At 53.9% G+C, this 20,370-nt stretch overlaps 1 protein-coding gene across 3 annotated transcripts in view; it reads left to right on the top strand.

Annotated features, from left to right (window-relative positions):
* Positions 1–13,833, top strand: part of ALPL (alkaline phosphatase, biomineralization associated) — a 55,184-nt gene extending 41,351 nt beyond the window's left edge. For all 3 annotated transcript variants that reach the window (XM_081055843.1, XM_081055844.1, XM_081055845.1), the window contains 8 exons: positions 793–967; positions 1,744–1,919; positions 5,081–5,224; positions 6,889–6,958; positions 9,082–9,216; positions 11,326–11,517; positions 11,975–12,094; positions 12,811–13,833. In XM_081055843.1, the coding sequence (XP_080911969.1) occupies positions 793–967; positions 1,744–1,919; positions 5,081–5,224; positions 6,889–6,958; positions 9,082–9,216; positions 11,326–11,517; positions 11,975–12,094; positions 12,811–13,076 (1,278 nt within the window). In that variant the 3' untranslated portion in view covers positions 13,077–13,833. The remainder of the gene's footprint in view (positions 1–792; positions 968–1,743; positions 1,920–5,080; positions 5,225–6,888; positions 6,959–9,081; positions 9,217–11,325; positions 11,518–11,974; positions 12,095–12,810) is intronic.
* Positions 13,834–20,370: the final 6,537 nt, after the last annotated feature.

The following is a 20,370-nucleotide window of genomic DNA, read 5'->3' as shown; positions in this document are numbered from 1 at the left end:
CCACCCTGACTTCTAATACCACAGATCAGATGTTCCTCTTTTTGTACTTGATATAAATTTCAGAATCATCAGTATATATGGTTCCCCTAGAAGTTCTGTTGTATTCACTCCCGAGGTGGTTCGGGAAAGTTAATTAGATTACTGACGTAAAGTGGTAGCTATTGTTACTGGCGGTGTTGGTGGTGCTATTCTGTAATAAAGATCCTCTAGACACTCTGGGGGAACAGAAGAGACTCCACTATTTTCTGTGCCTCAGGCTGGGGGGAAGGGAGACAGTTTCAGGGTCTCTACTAGCGGTCCAAAGGGTGTGGTGGCAGTGGGGAGGGCCTCGTCCCCATTTCCCCATTCTAGATCCTGCCTCCCCATTACATTCCCTCTTCCCCTAGCCCACCTGTCCCACTACTTCAAGAATCCCCTCTCTCCCTTCTCCAGGACTCACCTTCCTCCCCCTCCCTTTAGCTGGCTCCTGCAGCCCCCAGACCCAGAGAAATCCCTGAGCTGACCCAGCCCCCATTGTTCTGCAAATGTTTCCATGTGTTGGAGAGTTGCCTTTCTGGCCCTTCTTGCTGCCCTGGCTGCCAAGGCAAGGGGAATGAGAGCAGAAAGCAGGCGGCTAGGTGATCCTGTGGCTTGGGGGAGTGTGGGGCACGTGGGTAGCAGGGCTTGGCCCAGGCTGTGGGAGGCCTCTCTTTCTCCCTCATACCCCAGGCCCCATGGTGTGAATGGGAGTGGGCTGGGCAGCAGGGTAGGCCAAGGCCTGGCCATCGCCTGACCCTCCTTCCCCACCTGCAGACATACAATACCAATGCTCAGGTCCCTGACAGTGCAGGCACGGCCACTGCCTACTTGTGTGGGGTGAAGGCCAACGAAGGCACCGTGGGGGTGAGCGCAGCCACCCAGCGCTCTTACTGCAACACCACTCAGGGGAACGAGGTCACCTCCATCCTCCGCTGGGCCAAGGACGCTGGTGAGTGGGGTTCGCAGGGTGGAAGGGCGCCCAGCTCTGTGACCTGTCTGGGCCTCAGTCTTTCTAACTGTACAATGGGTAGAAAAAGATGCCCTCTGGGGCTCTTCCAGCTCCAGTGTTCTGGGAGTCTGAAATATTCATGGGATCCCGTCTAGGACAGGGCAAGCTAGTGGTTTAGGAACCTGCTCCGATGTGGGTTTGCGTCCTGGTGCAGTTCCTTAAGCCTATTCATTTGTCTATAAAATGGGCATGAGAACATAGTCCCCTCATAGGCTTGGTGTGAGGAAAGCAAGGGGCCTAGCCCGACACCAGTCTCATGGGGGTTCAGTAAATGCCTTCTCCTTCCTTTCTCCTGGACTTGGGAGGGCCTGGCCCATGCCCCCAGAAACTTCAGAGTCAGGGTATGAGACTGGCTGACACAGATGACAGAACCACACCACCTGAGAGCCCTTAGGAGGGACCCCTGCAGGGCACCTGATGGGGCGGGGAGGGGGGTAGTGCTTCCTGTAGGAGTGGTGTTCTTGGGGTCCCACATGGAGGAGAGGACCCCAGCCCACAGCTCAAGGGCCCACCGGAGGGGCCGGGTCACAGAGGAAAGTGTCTGAGCTGCCTGGGTGTTCGGAAGCCACCGTCACCACTTTAGGACTGAGGTGGAAACTGAGGCCCAGGCAGCCAGTGGAACTGACGGGAAGCCAGGCTTCAGCTAGGAGGAGGGAGAAGGCAGCTTGGACACCCCACCTCCAGACAAAGCCAACCTCTCTTTTCCCACACCTCAGGGAAATCTGTGGGTATCGTGACCACCACGCGAGTGAACCACGCCACCCCCAGCGCCGCCTACGCCCACTCTGCTGACCGGGATTGGTACTCGGACAATGAGATGCCCCCGGAGGCCCTGAACCAGGGCTGCAAGGACATTGCCTACCAGCTCATGCACAACATCAGGGACATCGAGGCAAGTTCGGGGGTGTGGCCAGTTTGGGGGTTGTGGCCAGTTCGGGGGTTGTGGCCAGAACAGGGACTGGCAGGCTGACGCGGCAGGGCTTCTGGTGGGCCTGAGGCCTGAGGTGCAGGAGGCATGGGAGACGCAGCTTGGCCTGGCTCCCCACACACCTGGGAGGGCGCCCAGCCCATTAGGGGATTTGTGGTTGGGGCAGGGAGGCTCTGTAGGATTTCTCTGTGGTGTCTCTGAGGGATAAACCCTGAAGCCTCCACCACACCTCAAGAACCAGGCGCCTAGGGATCATTCCGTAATTGGAACCTAGTGCTACACCCTCCCAACACAGGGAGGTGGGGGTGGCAGAGTGGCCACCTGAGGGGAGTACCTGCCCTTTACGTTCCCACATGCACGAACAGGTACCTGTCTCATGTACTCAACCAGCAAACCCAGAGGAAAGGTGGGGTGTGGACGATGGTTCACACAAGCTCTCAACTTTAAACTTCCTGGGTTCAAATCTTTGCCCTACTGTTTGCTAGCTGCATTACCTAGCAGGCCCTTTATGAAGTGTTGTAAAGATATGTAAGATCTGAATAAAATAATCCCTGAAGAGTTTAGCCTGGGGCCTGACACCTAGTGAGTGCTCACCTAGTGAGTAGCATGTAGGCATGAGCCACGTGTCCTAGCCCCAAAACACAAGCTTTGAATACCGAGCAGGTTCACGTATACAGTTGAGTACACACAGCCCAGGGGTCGTCCACCAGATGTTCAGATGGATTCCCACTCTCCTTTCTGAAATGAGAACCTCTGGCTTGTTCTTTTCCAGGCTCTTGTTACCTACTGCAGGGTCTGGTAAGGGAGCAAGGAGACTTGAGCCCCCTGAGCCTAGAATGGGGGTTCATTGAGGCTCTGAGGAAGCCCCCAGGTCCTGCCTACTCCTTGCCTCTCTTTCTAACCCCACCAGACAAACTCCCTGGCTCCCAGACCCACTCTCTGCCCCCGTGCATTCCACCCAATTTCTAAGTGCCACCCGGCCCCTCTACCAATCCTGACTTCCCTTTTCCAAGCAGTGGACTGGACACCCCTTTCAGGACAAACAGCCCTGTTGACCACTCCTAGTCAGCGTGTATTGGAGGCAAAGCCACCATCCTGACTTTGCTTCCACTTGACTCGTGTCCTGCAATAAGTCGCTTTGCCTCCTTGAGCCTCAGTTTCCCCACCTGTACAAGAACAGAGTGCCCCGCCTGCCCCCTCGCAGGGCCACTGGAGGCCGAGATGAGGTCATGGATGTGAGAACATTTGTTGTACAAGCACAGGGTATAATTATGGGACTGCTCTTCAGAGAGGTTTGGCAGGAACAGCCTGAAAGAAGGACAGGAGCTTAAGGGAAGATTTCTCTAGTGGGAGTGAGGGGTGGACGGGGGGTATCCTCAGGGACCACTGGGGGATGAGTGAGGGTGAAAACGAGGAGGTGGGGCCCTGGTGAGCACTGCCTCTGCTCCCTTGACTCTCTTTCTCCTCCTTTTCTCTCCCATCTTCCCTGTACCACCACCATCCTAAAGCCCCCAGCCCCCAGACTGTACATGAAACAAAAATCCTGGTGTCCGCCCTGAAAATAAATATCTTTTGCTAAAAAAACAAAAAAAATAAATAAATAAAAGAAAGAAAGAAAGAAAGACACAAACCCAAACCCCAAAGCCAAACAGCAAGTCTGTTATTTGGGAGTTTAATGAGCCCGTGTGAAGTCTCTGCTGGGGCTGGAAATGAGGAGGCTCCAGGCAAGAAGATTGGGGGCTTCATTTCCACTCTGAAAATGCCAAGGGGTCAGGTTCTGTGGGAACAATGTAGGGGGGCGAGGGGCCAGTGACCCGGGGCCCCTTCTTCTCCCTCTCACTGCCTGCCCCACCCGCAGAGCTCCTGGCTGGAGGAGTGAGGAACTTGCCCCCATGGAAATACTTTGATTTCCAGCTCCTTGTGCCAGTGAGAGCACCCTCCATGGAGGGTCCCAGCACCGCACTGCACAACTACATTTCTTCTTGTGCCAGTCCTGTGGCTGGGTGTTCTTTCCATTTTATAGATAAGGAAACTGAGGCTCAGAGAGGATAAGTGACAGGCCCTTGGTCAAGAAGGCATAAGGTCAGGATTCAAAGCCATGTCTTCTCCAGTTCCCCACGATCCAGGCTGGTCCTGGGGCGCCTTCCCCACCTCGACTACCAGCCTGGACTCTCCACAGAACCTGGCTTCCCAGGAGGAAAATGGAGTGGAAGGTAGAGAAGGGGGTCTTGAAATGTCAGGCCCGGGGACAGGGGACCCGGGTCCCACCACAGCTGGGCTCTGCTCTCCCAAAGTGTCAGCCAGGGGCGGTGGCCTGGGCTGACGCCTGTGGTGACAGGAGGACACCGGTGTGGTGGTAACTGTGGGCGGCAGCTGTTATGCTCTTGGCCGCGTTTTAAAAATAGTCAGGACTTCAAACATGGACTCCCAAGGAAAACAAACAGTCCCGCGTCCCTCCGCCCGCGCAGGCAGCGCGGTGGGTAAAATTAGCCTGGCGGTGATACACAGACGTGAGCCCTGGCCTGCTGTCTGCCCAGGCGCCCAGCTGGGATGCCCCAAGACCTCCCTGGCGGAGGCCTCTGGCCTGCAGTCACTCTGGCAGAGGAGGCTCTTAGAGGCTTCGTCCTTGGCTCTGCAGACACAGCAGGGCCAGAGTTCGAATCCTGGCTCTGCCCCTTACTGGTTGTGGTTCCTTGGGGGAAAGAAATCACATTTCTGCATCCATTTCTTTGTTTGGAAGACAGGGACACAGGTTCCCTGTGGCCTTGGTGTGAAGTTGATTAAGATAATGTGTCTGAAATGCTTGGCGCCTGACGCACAGCGCTCTATAGAAGGTATTATTTTTCTACAAGTGGGAGTTATGTGTCAGGCTTCTAGAAAGCCAGGTAAGAAAGGTTATCAGTAACTCCAGTATTTCACCCAGAAGGCCCACCACAGTGCCAGGAGACTCATGATGTCATCTCTCCAAGCTGGAAAAATGAAAGTTCTGGGAGGGCAGGGTGGACCGAACTCAGGACTCGTCAAGCTAGAGAAGCATCCACACCTTCCCCAGGTGGGCACCATGGGGCTTCAGGATGTCTTGGAACCACAGGGTACTTACTGATGGCTCTTGTCCCCTTTAAAAGGTGATCATGGGGGGCGGCCGGAAGTACATGTTCCCCAAGAATAGAACCGACGTGGAGTATGACATAGACGAGAAGGCCAGGGGCACAAGGCTGGATGGCCTGAACCTCATCGACATCTGGAAGAGCTTCAAACCGAGACACAAGGTAGCCCGTCAGGGGCCAGATGGCTGCAGGGTGGCCTGCAGAGGGGGTGGCGCTGGTGAGCCCTCTCTCATCTGTTTTCTCCTCTAAAATGGGGTCATAATTCTTACCTTAAAGGGCTCAAATGGTCTAGCAGATACATGAATAGCACATAGTAGGTGATCAGTCAATTCCTTCCTTTAGGGGAGGAAAACGGAAAGAGCGAGGCAGTAAAGAGGAGGGTGGGCCAAGGAACAGCCTGCATGACATTCAGTCCACCTGAGCCCCTACTGTGTGCAGGGTCCCTGGATGGTCATGAGGTCCAAAGAATGAATTGAATGGTCAAAGAAACATGCAGCACTGTGTGCTTGGATGGCGGGATGCCCAGGACCTGTGGGAACCCAGAGAGGACAGACCACAGGGAGGGGCGAAGAAGGCCTGACAGGGGGCGGGGGGAGAGTAGAGGAGGCAGTATTGGGGGGATCTTGCAGCAGAGGTGGCAGAGCGTGAGGTAGAACCCCTCCACAATGAGTTGATTTTGGCCGCGGTGGGGACACTGGCTGGGGAGGGGAGGCTGGAGCGTGGGAAGAACCCAAACTCTGGCTCCCGGGGCATCTCGGGCCTTTTAAATCTGTGCTGCTGGCCGCTTGGCCTGGGGCAGCTGGGGTCTGGAAATGACTGTGGTTGGGGCTGAAGACAGTGGGGAGCAGCCTGGCAGCCACTTTGATGTCACTCTGGGGTTGGGTTTCTGAGGGTTCCAGGACTGGCCCTGGGGGAGGGCTTGTGGGATGGGGCTGGGCCAAGAGTGAGGTGGGGGTAGGGGCTGGGGAATGGCCCCCACAGGGTTGGTGGGGGGAGACTGAGCTGCTTAGAACCTTTTCTATTCCTTCTGAGTCAGCTCCGGCTGGGCCAGAGCCCCTCCCCACCCAAGCCAGAGAAACAGCACCCCTCCCAGTCTCAGTTTCTCCACCTGGAACATAGGACCAGAGCTTAATCTTTTTTGCCCATCAGGGTGCTTACTCTGGAGCTCAGTCTAGATGCCAAGAGGGAGGGAGAGGGCCCATAGCAGTGGACTGGACAAGGTATCCCTGTGAGGTCCCAGATAGGCTATCCATTCCTTGAAAATCACGCCTTAAGAGTAGGTTCGAGAGTGTCTCACCTTTACCACTGAATAGCTGTATCATCTGTGTATGTTGGTGTCCTCATCTATCAGATGCGAATAATAATACCTACTTCGTAGGGTTGATGTGAGAATTAAATGAGATAACACACCTCTGGGAAGCAAAGGAGCGGGTGGGAGTGGGGGAACAGAGCCCCACTTTCTTAGCCTTCCCAACCCTCCTTCCTACAACAGCCCCTAAGATTTGAAAACCGTTGATCCTAACGCCATTGCCCAGAGAAGGCAAGGGACCCCTGAGGACATGCCGCTGATTCCTGGCTGTGCCAGGACCCCCAGTCCAGGCCCTGAATGGTGCCATCCCCAGGCATGCCAACCAGCCTCTTGCTGTGGCCTCTATGCCCTGGGAGGGCAGCCCTTCCTTTATTGCCCCATTTATGGGGTCTCCAGGACAGAGCTAGGGCTTCTCTTCCTCCCTGGCTCTCCACAGCCCCCAGAACACACAGCCCCTATCTCGCAGGGAGCACCCAAGGCTGCCTGTGACCTGCGCCTGCCCCTTTTCTGCCCCTAGCACTCTCACTACGTCTGGAACCGCACCGAACTCCTGGCCCTCGACCCCAACACCGTGGACTACCTCTTAGGTAAGGGGGTCAGGACCTCGGAGTGGAGGAGGCCTGGCTGGGTGCCCTGGGGCCGGGGCTGTGTGATCCAGCACCTGGGGGCTAGCCCCCAGCCTGTCCCCCTACTTAGGGACCTTTGCCCTCAGGCTCCGGACCTGGGACGGGGGAAGAAGGGGTTCTGGTTCATAGGGCTTCAGCCTGAAACTTGCTGGCTGTGCAGGGTGAATAGCCCCATTGAGCACACAGGGAAACTGAAGCTCAGAGATGGGAAGCACCCTGAGGCATGCCCAGGTGAGTCTGGTTGGAACTGGACTTACACAGATCTCAGGCCGCAGAGCAGGGGGACCTAGAGCCCACCCTGCTGTGTGGCCAGGGAAGAAGCCAGCCAGGTTGTCTCTGCTGGTCTTGACTGGGGGTTGCCCTTCCTTCCCAGGGAGCGGGAAATAGGCAGGGGGCAGGGGGCCCAAGGGCAACTCTCGGCTGGGTGGAATGAGACGGATCATCACCATGCAGACATCTGGGTCCTCTTTCCCATTGGCTATTGTGCCCAGCAAGTGGTGGCAAAAATCTCCTGCAAACATTTCCCAAGAAGCTCAGCTCTCAAGTGCTCGGTGTGTCATTAGAGACTCTGGGCTCAGAGCTGGGCGTCTGGAGGACCCCCCAGATAAACACACAGCCCTTTGCTCACCTGAGTCACGTGGCACAGACCCCACACCACACACAGGCTGTATAGAGCTGTGCCTGCACCCAGGGAGCATGATACTTCCACACAGGCATCTTAGAGCCAGAGTGCTGGGTTCAAATCCAACTCGTGCCACCTGTGAGCTGTGCAACCTTGGGCAAGTGACTTCTCCTCTCTGTGCCTCACTGTCCTCTTTTATAAAGTAGGAATAATGACTCTTCTATAAAATGGACACGATGATAGGGCCTACCTAAGGATTGTCATGGGGATTAAATGAGCTAATACATTGTGTGGGTTATCTGTTGCTGCATCACAAATTACCCCAAAACTTAAAAATTTAAAAGAAGAGTAAACCTTTATTACTTCCCACACTTTCTTTGGGTCAGGAATTTGGGAGCAGCTTAGCTCGGTCTCTCATGAGGTCGTAGTTATCTGAAGGCTCAACTAGGGCTGGCGTTTCCAAGATGGCTCACTGAGATGGCTAATAAGTGGGTGCAGGCTGTTGATAGGAGGCCTCAGTTCCTTGCCACATGGACCTCTCCATAGAGCTGCTTGAGTGTCCTCACAACATGGTGGCTGGCTTCCCCCAGAAATCCAAGAGTGTGCAAGGCAGAAACTGCAGTGTCTTATGCCCTGGCCTGGATTTCTGCAGTATCCTATTGGATACACAGGCCAGCATGGGAGGAGACACACACAATGGCGTGAATTCCAAGAAGCATGGCTTATGGGGCGCCATCTTGGAGGCACCTACACGTTTCCAAAGGACTTAGAGTGGCTCACAGCACAGCATGAGCACTCTGTTCATTGGAGTTCTTGTTTGGCTGCACACACACTCATGGAAGGCCCAGTGATCTGGAAAGATGGCCGTGACCAAAAATAACCCACGTGGTATACATGGAATCTTAAGGCATGGGCAAGGAATGGATCCCTCTCCTTATTTCATAAGTGAGAAAACTGAGCTTGGTGAATAGAAGGGACAGGGACCCTAAATCTTCTGCTCTTTCACTGCACAGGTCATTGCCTGACCTGGAAATGACATGTAAACACACTCCCAAGCTACCTTATCAAGTCCAAGACACTCCTCTGCTGTGGGCCATGGTGCTATGTCCCAGGCCCTTCAAGCTTAGGAGAGGCTGATGAACTCAATCCCAGTTCCCGGATCCCAGATCCGAGTCCCGAATCCCAAATCCCAGATCTCCCACTCAGCAGCTGCAAAGAGCAAGTCCTGACCCCCTGAGCCTCAGTTTCCTCTGTGACCTCTCTCCATGGTGTGGCTGTAAGGATGAAAGGAGGCAGTGCTCCCAAAGCATCTGGCACGCTTGGCACCCCAAGAGTCATCCAGAGGAGCTTCCTTCCCCCCACTGTGCCCCCAAGTTGTGTGGGGGGGGCACCTGAGACACTGCAGGTTCCTTGGGGTCCTTCTCACAGGGGCGTGAGCGCTCCCCATCCTCATCTTCCCCAGGTCTCTTTGAGCCGGGGGACATGCAGTACGAGCTGAACAGGAACAACATGACTGACCCTTCACTTTCCGAAATGGTGGATGTGGCCATCAAGATCCTGAGCAAAAACCCCAAAGGCTTCTTCTTGCTGGTGGAAGGTAAGACCCCAGGACTGGCTATGGGGTCACTTCCCTGGGAGCTTCTGGGTAACAGCCCTGAGGTCGGGAGATGGGGAGGCCCAGCTATCCGAGAGAACTGTCCAGCTTGGGGATGCCGGGGGAAATTCCTCTGGGGCGGACTGAGGGAGAAGTGGCTGGTGCTAAGATCCCAGCCCAACAAGATGTTCTCCTGTGAGCATGGAGATGGCACACCAGGCTTACTGGTCCAGGAAGCCTTCCTGAAAGAGGAGGCAGGCTTCTTCCTTCTGGGAGTTTCTCCCTGAGGTCTGGTTCCAAAGGGGCATGAAGCCCCCTCAGCTTCACTCCTCCCGAAAAACAAGTCAGCAATCCCCAGTAGATATCTGTGCTCTAAATAGCTGCCTGGTGGGTCCTAGCACCCTCCTCTACACATGCCCATTGGTCTGCAGGAGCCCTTGCAGCTGGATGGCGGACACCTGTTATTACTAGGGCTGTGTGGGGCCAAGGTCAGATTCATGAGTCCTATCTCTGAGAGAAGGTCTGCGGGAGGGCCTGGGATATCCTGGAGTTCCCCCAGATTGGGAGAGCAGACCCTTTGGGAATCAACAGTGCTGTATGCTGACATTTATGGGGTTTCCCAGGACCGTTGTGAGGCCCTGGAATCTGATACTTGGGCTCTTGTCCTCAAGCTGCCAGCCAATGGCTGTGCACCCTCTACCTGTACGTTTCTGTCAAATGAGGCCCCAAATAGTCCCCTCTCATAGAAGGGTTATTAGCATCCATTGTGTTCCGAGACATAAAGTACTCGGAACAGGACCCAACAGACAATACATCCTCAGTGTTTCTATTATTATCATTAGTATGATTATACAACAGCTAAGGTAATAACAATAGGACGTTTGAGGCGTGATAAAGTTCCCAGAATCTCCCAAAGTTCTAACAACCATTGTCTTCCATGTTCTACATGTACACACACACATCTGTACACATACTCTCACCACACGTACATACACACTCAGGCCCCTCAGCCCTCCAGAGGCCAGTGGCCGCCAGCCCGGTTTGACTGCTTTCTTGCCAAACCCCGGGGTTCCCATTCAAGTACGGCGGTCTCGGTCTCGGCCTGGCCCTGAACAGGCCTCTGACGCCGAGGAAACAGCCAGGAACCAGTGGTGGTGAGCACCGACTCCCCTGGGAGCCGTTCTCTTTGTGAGCAGGGCCAGGACTAGCCCGCCAGGCCAGCTGCTCCCAGAGCCACAACAAAGGAAGGACCCACCCTGCCAGCTTGCCAGGCCAGAGTGGTGAGGCTCAGGCTCGTGGGAAGGGAGGGCGGCCAGGCGCCCAGGCTTGGGACCCTCAGAGTTGGCAGTGTCCACTGAGGCAGTATCTTTTTGTCAGAGACGGGAGGCTTTCCCTCAGGTCACACAGCCCGTTACTGTAACCTTTAAGCCAGGCTCCAAGCCAAGCCCCCTGTGCTCACCTGCAGGAGGCGGCATGGAATGCAGGCTTCCACAGGCCTTTCTGGAAGCCTGCCGTGGGCCCTGCCCAGGCACTGGGGACTTTTACCACCCTTTTGGACTGTGCTTTACACCCAGAGTGGACTATTCAAAGTGGGGATGTAAAAATAGGGCTTTAGAGTGAGTGACACCTGAATTCAAATCGCAGCAAATCCCACCTGGGGCACGTTACTTCCCCAGTCTTGGCTTCACTTGCTCCACCTGGACGTGGGGCTGATTGTGTCTGTCTCTGCCCAGGACTGTTGTGAAGGAGAAACAAGACATCAGCTTGTCATGGCTAGCACTAGTGGGCTCTCAGGCATGTTGGTTCCCTCCCTGTCTCTCCAAGGACTCCTACGAGCAGCTTGGGGTGGTAGAAGCAGCGCAAGCTTTTCAGTCACGTGGATCTGCTTTAAATCCTGGCTTTGCACTCTCCATGCACGAGCCTTTGGTCCAGCAACTAGCCTTCTCTGAGCTGCTGTAAAGGCTGAATGGCTGTATAAACGCCTGGTGTGGTACCTGGCACGTGGTAGTTCCCCATCAAAGAAAGGTGAACCCAGCAGTAGTGTGGCGGGCTCGGGGGTGCCAAACTCCTTCCCTCCCCCCTCACCTGAGGCCTTTGCCTTGGTGTCCCAAGGAGGAAGGATTGACCACGGGCACCATGAGGGCAAGGCCAAGCAGGCGCTGCATGAGGCAGTGGAGATGGACCAGGCCATCGGGCACGCAGGCAACATGACCTCCCTGGAAGACACGATGACCGTGGTGACAGCTGACCACTCCCATGTCTTCACTTTTGGCGGGTACACCCCCCGTGGCAACTCCATCTTTGGTAGGTGGGCCTCCATTGGGGTGGGCACTGGGCATCCCAAGAGTCTGCCCATCGGGGAGTAGGAATGGGGTGGGAGAGCCCGCAAGGTCAGTGCCTAGCACAGATGGGACTCAATGAGAAGTGGGTAGGGAGGAAAATGTACTGACTGGTGGGGGAATGCAGGATGAAGGGACAAACTAAGGTGAGTGCAGGAGTGGATGGGCAGCTACCTGGACAAAGGATGGATAGAAGAATGAGAGAGGATGGATGGATGGATGGATGGATGGATGGATGGATGGACGGACGGACTGACAGATGGAAGGGATGTGGGCACAGGGAAAACTGAGGAGGACGGTTGGTTGGTTGGAAGTAAATCGGGTTTGGAAGGTGGGTTCATAGAGGTGGTTTGGGGCCCTTCAAAGGGACTGTATACTCTGATGCTCCAATGTGACCCCTGGATCAACGCCTTCCTGTGCAGGTCTTGCCCCCATGGTAAGCGACACAGACAAGAAGCCCTTCACTTCCATCCTGTATGGCAATGGTCCTGGCTACAAGGTGGTGGGCGGTGAGCGAGAGAATGTCTCCATGGTGGACTACGGTAAGACTGCTAAGCCCCCGGGCTGGGAGGGGACAGGGCACCCCTCGGGGATGGGCCTGAGAACACAGTGTAGGCTTGTGGTCAAGGTCAGGGATCTCAGAATAGCCAGGACTGAGTCAGAACAATCCCAATTTGAATCTCCTCCTACAATTCCGTAGCTCCGGGACTTGGGGCACATAACTTCACCTTTCTCAGCTTCCGTTTCCTCCACAAAAGGGTTCTGCCTCTCAAGGTTGTCTGAAAGACTAAATAAGTCTGATGAGCTTAGCATGGAGCCTGGCACATGTAGGCACTTGCTATATTACACTGCCATTTTTACTGGCTGTATAATATTCCAATGTGTGAGCCCTCTCAATGTGTTCATCCAATTCCATATTGTTAAATGTTCATTGGTTCTCGATGTCCACAGAGGCCCCTGGGGGTCTATTGGTGCAGCCAATGGGAAGAGGTTCTCCACGATTGACTCTTTCTTTCTAATCCAAATAGCCCGGAGGAGGCTGATTTTCTCCTCTGGGGGTTGAGAGTGCAGGCTTCTGTGTCAGAACAGATTCAGGCCCGAATCCTGGCCTGGCACAAAATGACGTCCCTGCATTGAGCCTCAGTTTCCTCTTCTCTAAATGGGGGCATTTGATCCAGCCTGGAAGGGGCATGCCAAAGCTTCTGTAGAGCGCCAGGCCCCTGGTAGGCTCTCAGCAAATGTTTCTTCTGGCCCACAGCGCATAACAACTACCAGGCGCAGTCTGCCGTGCCCCTGCGCCACGAGACCCACGGCGGGGAGGATGTGGCTGTGTTTGCCAAGGGCCCCATGGCACACCTGCTGCATGGCGTCCACGAGCAGAACTACATTCCTCACGTGATGGCTTATGCGGCGTGCATCGGTGCCAACCGCGACCACTGTGCCTCAGCCAGCTCATCGGGCAGCCCCTCCCCAGGCCCCCTGCTGCTCCTGCTGGCCCTGCTTCCCCTGGGCATCCTGTTCTGAGGGCCCAGGGCCCGAGCACCCACCAGCCCATGACAGATGGCCAGCCTCCCTCTCCCAGCGCTGCACATCGCCTGGCAGCCCACACCTCAAGGGGCAAGGAGGCCGGGGCCTCCACAGCCTCTGCAGCTGCCAGAAAGGGGACCCAGGACACCAAAGTCTGCTGCCCACCTCGCTTCCCTCTGGAATTTTCTACTTGGGCTGGACCAGTTCCTGGCCTACTGCCTCTGCCCCCACCCCTATGCCCCTTTGGCCAATAGGGTAGATTTCTCCTGGGCAGGCAGAGAGCACAGACTGCAGAAATTTTCAAAGCATCTTATTTTTCTAGCAAACATATTTCTCCACACCTGGAAGCTCTGGAGCTTCTATGGAACATTCCAGGTCTGACCTTCTCACACCCCTCTCCTTCCATCTGGAACCCACCAGGTCCCACCGTGCTCATGTCCTAACCTGCAGGGGAAACCAAGTCCTTCTCCTCAGGACAGGGGGTTTGCTCACTCACTCATTCCCAGGCCGCTCAGGGCTCCCAGGAAGTCAGTTCCTGGGACTGCCTGTCCAACCCCAGGGTCACCTGGGCTGGGAAGAGCAGCCTGGCAGGGCAGATGCTTCCCAGCTCCAAACACACATGCCAGCTCCTCTCTGAAACGACTCTCCTGTTTGGAACGGCAAAAAAAAGAAGGAAAAAAAAATTCTCTTTTTGGTGTTGGTTAAAAGGAAACACAAAACATTTAAATAAAACTTTCCAAATATTTCTGAGGACAGAGCTGAGTCTTTGTGGTCACTGGGGAAAAGACTGAAATAAGCTCATTTCTCTGGGAAGAATTGGACTCAGGATCCAGGAGTAGAGGTGGGATTGGGGGTAAGGAAGGGGTCTCTTCCTGGCCTGGGGGCTTGAACACTCATTACCTAGGTGACTTTGGACGAATTGCTTTGTGTCTCTGCATGTCCGTTTTCTCATCTGTAAAATGGTAGGCAGCCCACTTCCAGGGTGCTATGAGAATTAAAAAAGAATGCCTCTGTGCCCTGAAACCCACAGCAGGAAGGCCTCAAGAGCCCCATGACACTCTCGCTGCAGGGAGCCCACAAACGGAGCTACATACCATGGCCCACTGTAGCTGCTCATTCATTCATTCATTCATTCACTCACAAATATTGAGTATGTGATAGGCCCTGTACTAGGTCTGAAGAATTCAATGGTGAATGACACTGACAGGCTGCCTGCCATCACAGAGCTTCAGCCTAGCTCAGCGATTGTGACTTCTTTCTATTCCTGTTAAGCCTAGGTGCTGGGTACCTGACATTGAGGGGATACAGATTTCCCCGACTGTGTTCCTCTTGCCTCAGTGGAATGCAAGTCCCTATTATAATAACAATGTTGATCATTTGTCATCTGCCAACCTCTGTGCTTGATGCTTTACATGGATTCAGCTCATTTAATCCTCACCAGGAAGTAAGCCTCTCCACATTTATAGATGAGGAAACAAAGGGTGCTGGAGGTGATATGATTGCCCAAGATCCTCCAAGTTGTGGAGCTGGGGTTTGAATCCAGAGTCATCCAATTCGAAAGCTCCTACACTTAGTAACACTCTTTATTTATAATGTGTTTCCAACCTCCTGCCAACCAGATTCGGAGGCAGCCAATACTAATGACCCATAACACACTACCAGATAAATAGGAACTCCGAAAGATGAGAAACCATATGTCAGAAGTGGGGCATCCTTCAGGAATGAAAATGCAACTGAGCAGGTTTCTGTGTGAGCTTCCTAGCAGTCCTGGCAAAAAGGTAAGTACAGCCAAGCCGATGCTGGAATAAAAAATGAAACTTCATGCCTACCTTCTTGCCAGGACAAACAGCTATGTCATCTTGAACGGTGTTTTCAAGTGTCATTCTCATAGCATCTTCACAGTTTTTGTCATATCTCTGTACTCTTATCTTCTAACCCCTTCTTCTTTCAATTCACATTTAAGCAGTCCATTTTTAAAAAGTTCACCAGTACCACCTGGAATCAACATGTCTCTGGGGTATGCAAACCATACTTTGTGTCTTTTCCCAGAGGCAGACCTGAGACAAGGATTTGTTTACAAGTGGTTTGTAAAAGAAACCCAGAAAGTAGGAGGCAGAGAATCGGGAAGTGAGACAGGAAAGGGAAGGAGGCTGATAAAGGGGGTGTTATCAAACAGGTTGCCATTATGGGCAACTACGTAAGGCTCAATCCCACCATGGGCCTCCTGGAGACAGAGTGGAAGATTCACCTCAGAGCTATCCCACCATGGAGCGAGGGAGCTGGATTTATTTTCCAACTCTCATCCCTCATTGGTTAAGAGGTGCTCCCAGGAAGGTTAATACCCTGGCCCTCCCGACCTGCCCTGGAAGGGCTGAGAGAAAGCCCTCAGGCAGGTACTGGAACATTAAATGCTCAAAGGATAAAAACAGGGCACCCACAGCATCTTAAACTTTGGATATACTGATGGGGTTAAAAAGCATGGGCAGTGAGTCAGAGAGATGAGGGTTCGTGTCTCTGCTCCATTGCTTTCTTGTTTGTATGAATTCAGACAAGTTCTCTGACTCCACTGATGTTCCATTCCTACACCTGAATGTAGAGAGAGCACTTAGGATCCTACTAGGAACAAAGAGCTCTTCCCGCCCTGAGTCCAGGCTGTGGGCTGATGGGTTCTTCAAGAAGAGCCAGTGATGCTCAGGAACCCACTGTTCCAGAGTCTTCCCCAGGCCTTCCTCACCCAGGCTGGGGTCTTGCCCCTCGGGTCACTCATCCCCCTTTATTGTAACTGTTGGTGGGCTCTGAGTCCTAATCGAAGCCACGGGTCCAGGCAGAGGTCCCAGCTCCAGGCATCAGCAGCCATGGAACTAGAAACGAAGGGTGACAGTACCCACAGCACAAGGGTTTCCACAGCCCTCAGATGCTTTCTCAGGGAGGAAGCACAAGGATGAGCTGATACGTCCTCTTCAGTTTATTCAAGTAACCCTGTCTTGTGTTAAAGATAAATCCAGAACTTAACACAATGAAAGTTTATTTCTATTTCAAACCTCCGGTGGTGCCTTTGGCCAGGTGACTGGGATCCAGCCTCTTTCCATCTTGTGGCTCTTCCTGCCTCTAAGTTCCAGGTGTTCTGCGAACCAGATCTTCTATCTCCTAAGTTCTACGTGACCAAACATTGATGAAGGGATGCAAACGAAGGAGACATTTTTTAACCAGTTCTTTCTAGAAGTGACACATCATTTCCACTCACAGTCCATTGGTGAGAACTCATCATATGATTCCACTTGGCTGCAAAGGAGACTGGGAAATGTAGTTTTTGACTAAGCAGCTCCTTGTCACCAAGAACTTTGTAGCAGGCTCTCAGCCTGGACACTGTTGATACTCGGGACTGGATACTTGTCTGTTGTGAAGACCGTCCTGGGTATTGTAGGATGTTTGGGAGCACTAGATTTCTAGGGGGCAAAGTCACGCTCCCCAACCAGCTGAGAACCTCTGCTCTATAATAAGAAAGGGGCATGGGAAGCTTGAGTGGTCAACAGGCTGTCCTATCTCAGCTTCGCTCATACTCAGGGCACCTTCCAACTCACGTACTCCCAGTCTGTGAGGATGGAGCACTTCACAGGCTTTTGAAATATTGGGAACTTTCGCATATGATTTGGATCTCTGCATTTTTTGAAAAATTGGAAGGTGTGGCTGGCATTGCCCCATATTTATGCAAGACGGTGGTCAGCCATAGCTGAGAGTTGGCTGCCCATCTGGCGTATAGCTCTCCGGTTTGCCACAGTCCCCAGCATTCCCTGGACTCTTACACTAAGCCCCTTGGAACAGATGTCACTTGCCTGGTCCTGGTGGAGATGGAGCTTGTGACCCGCTTTATGCTGTGCTGTATATGGGAGACAACAGGGAACAGGCCTGAGGCTGGGTCCTCAGGAAGCCCACATCTGGTGGCAAAGCCTGCCAAAGGCTATCCCGGTGGGTGGGGAAACAAGGAGCCAGGGGAGCAAGGACAGGGCATCTAACCAGCTGGGGGCACAATGGAATGGGCACAGAGGCAGGGACGGCAATGAGTGAGCTGGGGCTTGACAAGGCGAGGAGGACTGGGCCAGGTGTGAGGATACAGAAAGGAATTCGGAGGAAACACTGTGGGGAGAGATGGGCAGAAGGGCCTCCAATGCCATTCCAAGAAGCTGGGAGTTGACCATGAAGACCCTGTGGAGCCATGGAATGTTCTGGAGCTGGGGCATAAGCATCATGTTTGAAAGATCATCTGGGCAGCCAGTTTCAGGACAACTTCAAGAAGAGGAACTAGAGGCTGGGAGACTAGGAAGGAGGTTGCTCCAATAGACAAGCAGGAAAAACTGGGTCCATGGAGACTGGGATGGGGAACAAGCCCCAAATTGGTGCCTGAGAGTCCTGGCTCCTGTTTGGCAAGAAGGAAGCTGGACCAGCACATGACTGGATAACTTGTCAGCTAACTGACTGCTCTGAGATTGAGTGTAGTACACCTACTATGGACCACTCACCCTGCTAAGTGCCTGAGACAAGTCAGTGATGTTGCCACCGTGAGGGTACATTTTCCACACACACTCCTACACCATCCTGTGAGGTGAGCAATATCATCCCCATTTTACAGATGAGAAAGTTGAGGCTTGGCAGGGCACCGTGACCTGTCCCAGGGTCTATGGTTTGTAAATAACCCCGGCAAGTTGAACCCAGGTCTGCCTGACTCCCAGTCCATGCCCCTCCCTGCCCCCACCAGCCTTACCTCTGGGGTGCTAATCTTTCCAAGGAAAACAACCCAGATCCATCAGCCACAGAAGCCCTTCATGGAGTAGTGAGAGCCCCAAGCTGCGTTTATAATTAGTCATAGTGGCTAACCCAGGACCTCCCACTGAGATCTAGCACCAGACATGGGGGGTGGGGATTAAGTTCTCAGAAGAGGATTTGGGCTCCCAAGTTCCTGTGTGGCTTCCTGCGGCCTCCTTGTCATGCTGCCTTGATCACAGTGCCAGCAGCAGGCCCTTTTCTTGTTCTTCAGCCATCCTTACTGGAACCTCAGAACCTCAGGATGGGGCACACACACGTGCTCCCCCCACAACCAAGTAGAGGGCAGGCTGGGTGAGGTTTGTCATCAGCCAGTGCCACTTCTCTGTCCTGCCCACTGGCATGAGGCTTACAATCATTTGGGCAGTGAGAACACTGGCTGCGGGTACGATGGGCATTTCTCAGGGTCCCCCGAGGGCCAGGCCCTGTTCCCAGTGACTCACAACACACTGAACTCATTTAGCCTCCCAGCCCTCACAGGGGGCAGGGGCTGTTACTGTCCCCGTTTCACAGGTGAAGAAATGGAAGTGGAGAGAAATGTGGTAACTTAGGGGAAGTCACATGACGAACAGGAGAGGGAGGCAGGAGCTGAAGCAAAGCAGTGCAGCTCCCGAGAGCAGGATTTAGTCCTACCTTTGTATCCTTTGACGTAGAGGAAGTAAGGAGCAAAATGGAGTCAGGAATGTAACTCTGCAAAGGTTCAGGTGGCTGGGGTGGGGCTTCAGTGGCGGAGATCCTTTAGTCTTGGACTTGTGCCCTTGTCTTGGTGGAAACGCCCAGTGGCCTCCACCTGCCCAAACCAGGGCAGGCTGGTTCCCAGGTCTCCGGGGTCAGCCTGGGCTTCCACACTCTGGCTGAGGGCCCTGAAATCAGTCTCCTGCCCACTCAGGTCACCTGGTTGGGGAACAATGGCAGCTGCGGACAGTTAGCTGGGTCAGGGCAAATGGAGCGCCCTGGGGCAGGATCAGGGGTTTGAGATGTAATCATTCACATCTCACCTCCCAGCATCCTGGGCCAAGACGTGAACAGCTGCTGCCTGTTCTCAGTGCATGAGAAGCTGCTGTCCTGACACGCTCGCCAGACTTGATGCTCGATGGGCCCTTTGTCTGCCCTGACCCCTCCACTCCCGAGGGCTCTCCTGGGCCACAACCCTCTTTCCACAGTCCCCCAGACAAAGCTCAGTCTGGACTGGGCTTCTGTAGGCCAGAGGAAGAAGGTAACCCAGAGAGGGTCAGACACCAAATTGAAGTCACTCAGGAAAATGGGCAGAGGAGCCCAGCTTCTCCCTCCAGCAAAAAAATCTCACAGCCTCCTGACCCTGGGGCCAGCCAACTTCAGGTCAGCCATGCCTTGGGACTGGGACTGTGGGGGCCAATGAGAAAGGAGGACTCACAGGGACCCAGTGTCTGCCTCGTGCTGGCACCTCAGCCCCCACTCTCCAACAGTCTTTCCACCCTCTTAACAACACTGGAGGTAGGGCACTGGTGCTGGCCCCATTTTACAGATAAGAAAACCAAGAAAGTGACTGAGGGCTCTGCTGTAGCTGGTGGTTGGGAAAGACCTGTCTGAGGAGGCGATAGTTTCATTGAGACCAGTTAGTAAGATGGTGGCCTTGCAAAGAGCTGGAGGAAAGATTTTCCCAAGCAGGAATAAAGCAAGTGCACCCTGAGGTGGAAATGAGCTTAACAGGCTTGAGGGACAGAAATAAGGTGATGTGTCTGAAGCCCAGATGATGTGGGGCCTGTGTGTGGCTCGGGGGTGAACAGGAGCTGTATCGTGTGGAGCACAACAGCGGCCCGCGTCTTCTGTCAGGGGAAGCCACTGGAAGATTAGACGCAGGGAGAGACGGGATCAGGGTTATGCTTTGGAAATATCACTCCGACGGAGGGCAGTCTGGAGGCCTTCCTGTTGCTGGGGGTGGAGGTGGTGGCGGGAAAGAGCTGGATCCCAGACATGTTTGGGAGTTGAAGCCAGGGGGCCTTTTCTGATGGACTGAATGTGGGAGCAGAAAACAGCAGAATCAGGGATGTCCCCGAGTGTTTGGCCTAAGCCAAACCTGGGTGGATGGAAGTGCTGTTCATGGATGTGGGGGAGCAGATTCGGGGAGAAAATAAGAGTTGGTTTGGATCACGTTAGCTTGGAGATGCCCGCTGACTTCAAGGTGGATATGCTGGTAGGGAATCAGGAAGAAAAGGAGTCTGCAGTTCAGGAGAGAAGCCCAAGCTGGAGATAGAAAGATGAAGGTCATGATGGTATCTAAAGCTAGGGGCAGAAAGAAGATGTGACATGCTAAAGAGAGCCAGTGGCCAGGTTTTGAACTGGAGCCTATCAGACTCCCAAACCCACAGAAGCTTTTTCCACTCCAGCAGGTATTCACCTCTGGAAGCTGGGAACAAAGGGGCTTTGTCTGAGGTATAGGGGGCTACAAGACTGGGGGGCAAGGAGAAGCCCCTGAAAATGAATTTGGGAACAA

This window comes from Rhinolophus hipposideros, assembly GCF_964194185.1.
Source record: "Rhinolophus hipposideros genome assembly, chromosome: 8".
NCBI classification, from domain to species: Eukaryota; Metazoa; Chordata; class Mammalia; order Chiroptera; family Rhinolophidae; genus Rhinolophus; species Rhinolophus hipposideros.
Note: the sequence above shows the minus strand (reverse complement) of the source record. Positions and strands in the feature narration are given on the sequence as shown.